Below are 11,250 nucleotides of genomic sequence, written 5' to 3' on the forward strand. Positions count from 1 at the left end.
TTTTCCTTTTTTGAACTAGTTTTACCATCACATGTTGGCCGATATCAAAGTCTGTCAGTTCTCAGTCCTGATGAAACATGATATTTTTATTAACTTTATTGCTGTTGTTCACACATGAAACCATGGCCCACCAATTCAATTCAATTTTTTTATACAGCACCAAATCACAACAACAGTCGCCTCAAGGCGCTTTATATTGTAAGGTAGATCCTACAATAATACATAAAGAGGAAAACCCAAAAGTCATATGACCCCCTATGGGCAAGCACTTTGTAGATAGTGGGAAGGAAAAACTCCCTTTTAATAAAAGGAAGAATCCTCCGGCAGAACCAGACTCAGGGAGGGGCGGGGCCATCTGCTGCGACTGGTATTAGAACATCTTAGGGCTGAGGTATATAACAAAGCCTCATCCTCTGGGTTCAGATCTGAAATTAATGTGTGTTGATTAACCTAAAGTCATGCATTACTCATCTTTTTATTTAGTTTTCATTTCTGCATGCTGAGCTGCTGTGTGGTCATTCCTACAAAACATTATCCTCACTGTCCTCCTCCGATTGATCGACCAGTCACAGCTCAAATTGTCTCTCTATAAAAACCCAAGCACCCTGCTAATGGATACTGGCTGGACATTTAAAAGTTTAGTTCTGGTGTCGGTCTCTGCTTTGATTCTCTAAGTCCAAGATACTGACAGTGTTACGGGGGGGGGGATCTAAATTGATCCTGTGATCGATTGTGGGACTTTAATTAAATATTTATTTTAGTATCACTGTTATAACCCCTAAGAACTTGACACTGCGACCTCATTAACCACGTGAAACAGCCACGCCTGCAGTTGTGCGTAAAGACTGCAACACTAACCGCTTACACGAGCCGAAAGAGGCTGACACGATGGAGCCGAGGTGAGTGCGGAGGACAGGTTAGAGTAGGTGGGGTTAATGATGTTCGAGGTACAGGACAAGTTGATGCCTCCTCATGCCGAACCCATGCGTAATAAGTGCGATCGTCGCCGGTGAGGAGGATGCTGGATCATGAGGCTGGAGCCGACATGCGACTGGTCCGTAAGATCAACACAGGCATGAAGATCCACGCCGGGGGTGAGCACATGGGCTGCAGCAAGGTGGAAGACAACCAGGACAACCAGGTCATCTGTTTGCAATGTCAAGATGAGGTGATGCGGGTTTGCCCGGGGAGTCCGCGCAGTCCTCGCCGCGCTATCGCGACGCGCCTCTCATCCGGATCCGCAGGTAAGAGCAAGCAATGCAGAACACGAGGTTAAAAAGAAAGCGCGACGCATGCTGTCAGCTGCAAGCGTTAATAACACTGTTTCTTCCGTTCATATCGTCAATTACTTCGATTTCAAGCTGAAATGTGGGTGTGGTGATCCACTGTGCTCAAAGTGAGTCCACGGGACGACCCAAGGCACACAAACAGTAGTGGAACATCTCACGGGTTCTCACAGAGCAGACAGCGAGAGCTGCACTACCACAACACATACTAGTCCTTTTTTATTTTAAATATAATTGCATGTTGTACAAGATATACACTGCCTCACAGTACGGGTGCTATTTTTCAGTGAACATTTTGCTGTGGTGTAATTCATTCATCTGATGTTAAATTAATGATGTGGCTGGAAGCTGCTCAGAGGCTGATATGGTTTGTTCAGCGGTGTGCTCACTCCAAAGCCCATAGCTTTGGAAATAAATGATACCTGCAGCTTTATCTCTACACCGGGACGGGAATGTGTGTGCTTAAAAATATTCCCAGTCGGTGATAAATGTCTACACTGTGCTGCATTTGCTCTTTTTTGATGCATCTGTAGGTGTTAGATAGGAAAATAAAGGAAATTAGAGTTTGTTTTTTTAAAGTTGTCTTAGTGCTTAAATGAGAAAAAGCAGTTCAGGTGTTCATTTATCAGTCCCAGGCAAAAATGTTGGGTGGTATCTTTCAGGAGGTGACTGCAGTGCCAGAGAAAGTCTTCTGCTCTGCTGAGGCAGATTAATGACTTAACCTCTGTCTCCCAGAGGAAAGTTGGTGTTCCACATCAGGCCTTCAGTTTCCACTGTCAGGTTTATCTTATTAATTGGAGCCTCGGTTAACAAAGCCCCTCAAAACCTCCTTCCACAAGTTTTTCAAACTGCGCTAATCCAAATAAAGGCGCAGATAAGGTTGCTTAACTTTTTTTTCTTTTCTTTTTTTCCCACTATCGCCAGTTTTGCTATTGCAGAGTTCTCCCATAGATTTAAATGACTGATTCTGTGAGTGCAAATTGTCTCTGTCTTATAACAGTTCTGACAGTTACACTGTACTCTACTGGACTGAATTATTGTTGAGTTGCTTATTGTCAGTGATGGTATGAAGAGAGTGCTAAAAAATAGAAAATATGAGCACATCTATAACCTGCAGGAGTGGTTGGGTTAGGTTTGCCTTTTTACTGCAACCAAAACTGTAACATTAAGTGTACACCTACTTTTCATCAAATAATAATGCACATTGAAGCCATGTCTTCAATCATGTTACTGGTCACATGATGCTCAGTCACACAGAACATATACATTAAACTCATGGTGTTCATTTTGCCATTATGTAATTTGGCTGCAAGAACAAAACAGTAGGAAAACTTACTTCAAAAGAACATTTCTGTGGTAAACACTGAACAGCTAGCTGTTGGCTAGATAGCTGCCCTCTGGGAATTTGTCATTGTCGTTGCTGTTTGGATCCAGTTTGAATCAACACTTGATGTACTGAGTGCTTTTGTATTTTCTGTTTAACTGGATGTCCTCTTTAGTCTATTGTTTTGTTACCTTTTTGACTCAACTGATCCAATATTTTATTTATCGTATTGAACTCATCGTTTTACCTGTTTTGTATGCTATAATGCAGTAATTTCACAACATTTGGGATCAATAAAGTCCTTTTCATCTTATCATATCTTATCTTATTGTTACATAGCACCCCAACCTTTTGTAAATAGATACATAACTTAGCCAATAATTTTATTCTTGTTTACTTATATTGTATATTGTCAAATAAAATAGTATTTAGCAGTGTAAGTAGCTCATATGGTGATTTGTGCTTTCTATTTAGTTAATTAATGAATAGCTAAAGGACTTAAAAACAATTCTGTTTTTTCCATACTGAAAATGTTTTTTTTCCTTGGAATAATAGGATGAATGAAAGAGAGAATCAAATGAATCGTAAACTCTTGATTATTATTATTATGGGTATCAACAGAAGTTTTCACATTTAGTGCATCCCTAGATAGCATTTAACAGGCTTTCCATTATATATGTGGCTTTAATTGTATTAAATATTAATAATATTGTTTCAGATGTGCCACTTGGGTAAAACTTGTACTATTATAGCAGTTGCAGTTCAAAAAGAAAATGAAGTTAAATTAATGTAAAAGTTGTTAATCATTAATCTTTTTGGTCAGTGTCACAAAGACTGAAAAAAGAACTGCAAAATGCTTCACAGTTAAATCTTACTCCATTCAGTCTCGTATGGGTTTAATTATTTTCTCTTTGTTTTGTCCAGTCTGCCCTGCAGGGAAAGAAGGTGAAAATCACTTGCGGTATTCGAGGCATTATTTCTTAAACATTATCAGGCTCTTGGAGAGGTTTTCTCCCTGTAATCCACAGAGTTCTACCACAGTGAAAGCTTTTATTCCCTCTATATAAATTGGTAGACAAAGGCAATAAAGCTGCCAGACTCATGCATTTTATTCCCCTACCTCTGCCAAGGTCAAGAGTTTCCTCCCCTTGTGTAGCTTAATGTGGATCAGGGCACTAACATTGCAGGATTACGGGTTTGATTCCTGTAACGCTGCTGGGTCATGGATTTTCACAAGTCCCCAGGAAAAAAGAGAAGCTCAAAAGCTTAGTGGGCACATTTGAAATTGCAAGATACATGTTTCTCTGGGACTCCATGGTACTGATGGTCACCTGTGCTAACAAAAAAACCCTACCTTAGTTACCTTAGTTGAATATTTGCCTTCACCTTATACGTGATGTCTTCTCCATTCACAGATCGCGAACCCAGCAGTAGCAGCTACAATGTCTCCTCAGGAACCTTCTACAGTTGTGTCAGTCAGATCACCATCGGTGAGTGCACTGCTTTTGAGTTGTGTCATGGTTCCTTCAGCGTGAGGGTTTGGTCAGGAGATTTGGTATCTCCTGCATGTAGTTAGTCTTGTCTCCATGTTTGTTTACATTCTGTCTCACCAGTCATGTCCCCATGTCTGTGCAATCCCTCTGTGCCCTTTTTCTGTAGTTTCTCATTTTTCTCTCTCAGTTGTGTCTCCATGTTTACTTTCCCTTTCATCTATGTCAAGTTTTTATGTCTCTGCCTCTCAGTTTTACTTTTCTAACGTGTTCCCCAGGTGTGTCCTCTCTACCTTGATTCCTTCTTATTGTCTGAGTCTGAGTAGTAAAAAAAGTGAAGCGTCCATGTGGACAGTTTTATGTTTGTACCTAACATTTTCAGAAAACTGTAAGAAAACTGTAAGCATGCCGGGCAAAACCCATCCACAGAGCTATTTAATCTAAGCACTGGCTTTACACTAAAGGGAAGTTCATTTCCAAACTCTGCAAAACATCACTGGACTTTATTTAACTGGGAAAAGGCCAACACAACACTCTCCTTAATCAAACACAAATGTTTATTTCAAGCTCGAACATTTTGGACTTAAGGGCCACTGACTGAATACATTCATACAACCTGAATTCCAAAAAAGTAAATATAAAAGAATGCAAAGATTGATTTACAAATACCCCAAAACTAGTATTTTATTAATAGAACTTAAAAAAACATATCAAATGTTTAAACTGAGACAATTTACTTTTTCATGAAAAATATGATCTCATTCTGAATTTGATGACAGCAACATGTCTCTTAAAAGTTGGGGCAACAAAAGGCTGGAAAAGTAAGCCCTAAAAAGAAAAAGCTGCAGGAACATTTTGGTAATAATTAGGTTAATTGCCAACAGATCAATAGCATGCTTGGATAAAAAAGAGCATCTTAGACAGGCAGAGTTTCACTTATCTGCAAAAAACAAGAGCTGTTCACAGATTGTGGAACAAATTAAGTGTTTTTAAGTATAAAATTCATTGTCTGTTTCATAATCTATACCATCAAACCCTAAAAAGATCCTGAAAGTGCTGTGCAAAAGAGATGAACACTGAATGCTGTGATCTTCATGTCCTCAGGTGGCGCTGCATTAAACACACGTACAGGCCTATCAAGGTCTATCATGCAATTGCTGCCATCTTCTCTGCATCTCACACTAGAACAATCTTGATAATAATTTTTTCTAAAAGGCAAAATTGACATGGGGAAAATTTTTTATCATCATAAATAAAAAAAGGAAGACAGAATGAGCATATTTACTTTAAATGTTTTAGCAATATAATGGGTGTTATATTTTATTTTTATTATGTATCAGTGTAGTTTAGTCCGTATGAATTGTTAGAGTTCTGACAGCAGAGGGGTTAGGGGAAATTTAACTTGGGATTTGCTAAGCAGTAAGAAAATTAAAGATTTCTGCTGACGTGGAAGTTTGTTTGTATGTCCAAGGTTCTTGATGGAAAATTGTACAATGGTGACAAAGCTGTTCAACATAATTTTCCTGTCTGTCACAAAACTGCAACTGCTTACCATTTGGAATATTGAGGCCTTGGCTTTCGACATTTTTTCAATGAATATTAACACAGTGTGTGGTTAGCCTGTAAGCTACTGTATAGGTTGTTGACAGCAAGGGGATTCAGACTGTGCTGCTGCTGCATGCAGGTGTTCCTCTCTTCTCTAGAAGCTAAATTTAAAAAAAAAAAACCAACTAACTAATGAACTGCTGAGGGGGAGCTTTGGACCGCTGAGACTCACTCTGTTGGTTTTCACAAAAGAAAGATCTATAGTCTCGTCCCACACTCTGACATCAAAAAGATTTACTGTGCTGCCTGTGATTTTAAAGCCTTTGTTTGAGAGGAAAATACAAGTCAGCATCACCGTAGGTTCTTAAAAGTTCTAATCGATTATAATCTCACATCAATTCCACCCTCCTTTATTGTTGTAGGAATCTACTGGGATAGTGCAGCTTATAGACAGAGCTAATATTCACCCTGAGGTAGGGATTCAGTGAAGGATGAAATAAAACATTAAATGCGTCATGCTGGAAATTTTAGAGCACTACTGCACTGAGGTTGGCTCTGCACTGGCCAGAACCAAAAACACAAGTTATCCTTTTTTTTTTACAGTTTGAAGTGTGAGATTTTGCCGTCCGAGAGAATTCATGGTGTTTTGTAAAACTATCAGGTCATCACAAAATTCAAGATTCAAGTTCAGTACTTTGAGGAAAGATCCCCAGCTCTGCCATTCATCCCATCTCAGCCCTCTCTATAAATGATCGCTTTTCACCCTGACTTCAACTAAGCAGTGTGACACAGCTAAAAGCACTTTTCACTTGCAAGAATTAAGCTGATTTAAAGCATATACAGTAAGTGGCCCCAAAAAAGTCTTTGTTGGCACTGAATAAAATCTGAGAAGAGAACCACATAAAGTGGCATTTTTAAAACCCAGCAGCCTACAAGAAGCCAGATAAAGGACAACAGAACAAAAAAATAAATAAATAAATGGATGGATTGATGAGGAGGGACAGATATGTTTTTATACCACCAATGAAGTCCAATGTTTTGACCAGTGAAGATGTTTATTGTCAGAGAAACCAAGATGAACAGAGACAGTGCAGTTGGAGGGACAGGGAGCGATGGTGATCAAGTGAGCTAGAAAGTGAATAAAGAGAAGAAAGGGTGTTATGTTTGTTCTAAATAAACAATTTAGGTTTGGGTAAAGAAACAGGGTTGGGGTTCACAAAGGAAGCAGGAAGAATGAGTCTGTCACGGTCTGCGGAGGCAGACCGTGCGGAAATGTGTGTGGTGGACCCAGGAGCGAACACAAGCGAGGATGCAGGAGTGGAGTTAAACAAAAGCGAGCCTTTTATTCTGGCCGATGAAAGGAACAAAACAGAGTGAGGGCAGCATAAGAGTAATGAGCCAAGTTGGGTATGAACCGTCCGTAGTAGTTCAACAGCCCTAAGAAAGACTTTAACTGACTGACATTTCGTGGTGGGGGTGCATCCACGATTGCTGTGATCTTCGAAGGTGCAGTGTGAAGTCCATTTGCATCAATCACGTGCCCTAGATATTCCACAGATGACTGGAAAAAGTCACATTTCTCCTTACGGACTCTCAATCCGTATTCCTTCAGCCTCTGAAGGGTCGCATCCAAGTTGCGCAGATGCTCTTCATCATCTGCTCCTGTACACAGGATATCATCCAGATAGCATTGCACACCAGGTAATCCGCTCAGGATTTGATCAATCGCTCGTTGAAACAATGCTGGAGCTGATGTGATGCCAAAAGGCAACCTGCAAAATCTGAAAAGTCCCTTATGTGTGTTAATAGTCAACATGTCACGTGACTGCTCTTCAACGTGCATTTGCAGGTAAGCTTGGTTGAGATCTATTTTGCTGAACTTTTGTCCTCCACTCAGACCAGCAAATAAGTCATCAATCAGTGGAAGGGGATACTGCTCTGCTGTTAATACAGGATTCACGGATACCTTGAAGTCTCCGCAGATCCGGATTCCGCCGTCCTTTTTAGGAACTGGAACGATGGGCGTGGCCCACTCGCTGGTCGTAACCGGCTCCAGAACACCATTCTTGACCAATGCGTCTAAATTAGACTCCACCTTGGGCCGAATGGCGTACGGCACAGGTCTAGCCTTCATAAAGACTGGCTTGGAGTCAGGCTTGAGATGCAGCTTCACTGTAATTTTTTTCATGCTGCCCAGTTCCTCACGAAAAACCTCCTGGTGTTTTCCCAGTATGGCCTGTAGCTGAGAGGAACCATGCGACAGCTTTCTCACTTCTTGCCAGTTGAGTCTGATTGTTTTGAGCCACACACGTCCCATTATAGCAGGGCAGTTCTTCTGCGTAACATACACAGGCAGCTTAGCAGTTTGGCCATTGTATTGAACAGTCACCTCTGCCATTCCTTTCATAGGCACTCGATGTCCAGTATATCCTTTAAATACTGTGTCGGAGGGTTTGAGTGGAAGGTGCTTCAGACATGTCCTATAGACATTATATGACACTAGTGATGCTTTTGACCCAGTGTCAATCTGCATTTTTACAACATGTCCCTCCAGTTTGGGCGTGACCCAAAAGCCGTCTGAGGTTTCATCCACCTTCAGTATTCGCACAGTATTTATTGCAGACAACACTTCTTCATCTGAGGAGTCATTTGCTCTATCCTCATGAAGCTTAACTGTGTGAACATGTCTTTCTTTTTTGAATCTTGCAGTGCCTCTTTTATTTCCAGGCTTTGAGCCCTTATCCTTGCACCTTTTGTTCCTGCATGCCCGTGCTACATGACCTTTTTTTCCACAGTTGTTGCAATCCATTTCTTTGCACCAGCAATCACTAGCAAGGTGTCCTAACTTGCCACAGCGGAAGCATGGTCCCTGTGCATTTGCTTTACCATTGTCTAGTTTGTGTACTCTGTCTGTAGCATGTAGCGCATGGGCTTCTTTTGATGCCATTTCCATGGTCACACTGATATTAATTGCCTTCTCAAGAGTCAAATCACTTTCCGTGAGCAATTTCTTCTGTGCAGCTTCATTTCTTAAACCACACACGAGTCTGTCTCTTAATGTGTCATTTAAAACATCTTTAAACTCACAGTGTTCAGCTAATTTGCGTAACGATGCAACGAACATTGTGACAGACTCACCCTCTTCTTGGTTTCGCTTGTGAAACCTGAACCGTTCAGCGATCACGAGGGGCTTGGGCGAGAAGTGTTTGGTCAGTGTGTCCACGATCTCTGTGAAACTTTTATGCCTGGCTTTGCTGGCTGTAGCAGGCTCCTTAGCAGGGTAAAAGTCTTTGGGCCTATCACACTCAAAAAAATGGGCACCAGTTTAGCATCCTGTATGTCGTTAGCCGCAACGAAATATCCAAAACGCTCCGTATATGAGCTCCATTGCTCCGTGCTTTCGTCGAAGGGACCGATAGGGCCAGTAACTCCAGCCATTACTCGGCTCCTGGTTGAATGGCACTCTTCCCCTCACAACTGTTCCTTTTCGTAACGTCTCTTTTATCCGTTTATGTTTTGGTTAACGTCACTTACGGAGTCTGCCTTCGTCGTCCTGTCCGCTGTACATTCCTCCCCGTTTCGCTGAGAGAAAAAAAAACGGCATCCACCTTCGCACACCGGTAGCGTCGTCCCTCCGGCGCCGTCTAACACCAGGTCAGCGCGAGGCATCAGCAGGAAAAAAAAGTGTAAAACTCCAAAGCGGACTGCAGCGTCGGTCCAGACGTCCTCGTCGCCACTTTTGTTATATCTTCACTCCGGGTTACTAGTATAACAATGATACTCGGACCACGACGTAACTTGAGGTATTTATTATAACGGCATAACTTAACATGGAGCTAGCCCGAGCGACAGCCTAAAGCTTTTATCCCATAATGCATCTGGGCATGACCGCTATGGGTCCTGTTATAACCCAAAATACACAACACTTTTCTCTCCTGTTTAAACACTCTCAAAGTTCAAACCTTCGTAGAAAAATAAGTCCAGTATTATAGAACGAAACCAAAGATCAAACCCTGTTTTCAGGTCCAGAACATGGCAATAGAGCAGCTGCCAGAGAATTCAACATTAATGAATCAATGGTACAGAAGTGGAGGAAGCAAGAAGAATGAGTTGAGTAAAGTTTTACTTATCTGTTTTGTTTCGCTTAATGCGCCTAATAATCCAGAAAATATGGTAACTTCTACCTTCCTTTAGCATGTCCAGAAGTCCAACTTTTTGTGACGGTTAGCATCTTCCTCTGCCTTTTGGGTGCTACCGCAGATGCCTTTGACGGTGCAAAACATTTCGTCGACATTGTTGTGTTTGTTTGGGAGAAAACTTACAAACATACAGTACAGCGCTTTAGAGTCACACTGCTAGCGATCAAAGATTTATGTAAATCTCAATACTCAAAAAGCCATCTCTAGACCCAGCAGTCTTAGCTAATTATAGGCCAATCTCCAACCTTCCTTTCATATCAAAAATCCTTGAAAGAGTAGTTGTCAAACAGCTAACAGATCATCTGCAGAGGAATGGTTTATTTGAAGAGTTTCAGTCAGGTTTCAGAGCTCATCACAGCACAGAAACAGCTTTAGTGAAGGTTACAAATGATCTTCTTATGGCCTCTGACAGTGGACTCATCTCTGTGCTTGTCCTGCTAGACCTCAGTGCAGCATTCGATACTGTCGACCATAATATCCTATTAGAGCGATTAGAACATGCTGTAGGTATTACAGGTACTGCACTGCAGTGGTTTGTATCATATCTATCTAATAGACTCCAGTTTGTGCATGTAAATGGAGAGTCCTCTTCACACACTGAGGTTAATTATGGAGTTCCACAGGGTTCAGTGCTAGGACCAATTCTGTTTACATTATACATGCTTCCCTTAGGCAGTATCATTAGAAGACATAGCATACATTTTCACTGCTATGCAGATGACACCCAGCTCTATCTGTCCATGAAGCCAGATAACACACACCAATTAGTTAAACTGCAGGAATGTCTTAAAGACATAAAGACCTGGATGGCCGCTAACTTTCTGCTTCTTAATTCAGATAAAACTGAGGTTATTGTACTCGGCCCTGAAAACCTTAGAAATATGGTATCTAACCAGATTCTTACTCTGGATGGCATTATCAGGCCCCATCTTATCTTAATGACCTTGTAGTACCATATCACCCTATTAGAGCACTTCGCTCTCGCTCTGCAGGCCTACTTGTTGTTCCTAGAGTATTTAAAAGTAGAATGGGAGGCAGAGCCTTCAGTTTTCAGGCCCCTCTTCTGTGGAACCAGCTTCCAGTTTGGATTCAGGAGACAGACACTATCTCTACTTTCAAGATTAGGCTTCAAACTTTCCTTTTTGCTAAAGCATATAGTTAGGGCTGGACCAGGTGACCCTGAATCCTCCCTTAGTTATGCTGCAATAGACGTAGGCTGCTGGGGGATTCCCATGATGCATTGAGTTTTCCTTATACCATGTCACCTTTCTCACTCACTATGTGTTAATAGTACTCTACTCTGCATGAATCATATCTTGTTATTAACCTCTGTCTCTCTTCCACAGCATGTCTTTATCCTGTCTTCCTTCTCTCACCCCAACCGGTCACAGCAGATGGCCCCGCCC

At 41.4% G+C, this 11,250-nt stretch overlaps 1 protein-coding gene across 1 annotated transcript in view; it reads left to right on the forward strand.

The window, feature by feature from the left end:
• Nucleotides 1-815: 815 nt before the first annotated feature.
• Nucleotides 816-11,250, forward strand: part of LOC102293824 (anoctamin-4) — a 72,444-nt gene continuing 62,009 nt past the window's right edge. Inside the window, exons 1-2 of the mRNA XM_005942889.3 lie at nt 816-1,244; nt 4,026-4,100. Coding sequence (XP_005942951.1) covers nt 1,019-1,244; nt 4,026-4,100 — 301 coding nt within the window. The 5' untranslated portion in view covers nt 816-1,018. The remainder of the gene's footprint in view (nt 1,245-4,025; nt 4,101-11,250) is intronic.

The sequence above is a fragment of the Haplochromis burtoni genome, unplaced genomic scaffold, assembly GCF_018398535.1.
Source record: "Haplochromis burtoni strain Fernald_Lab_line unplaced genomic scaffold, NCSU_Asbu1 Contig_178, whole genome shotgun sequence".
Classification (NCBI taxonomy): Eukaryota; Metazoa; Chordata; class Actinopteri; order Cichliformes; family Cichlidae; genus Haplochromis; species Haplochromis burtoni.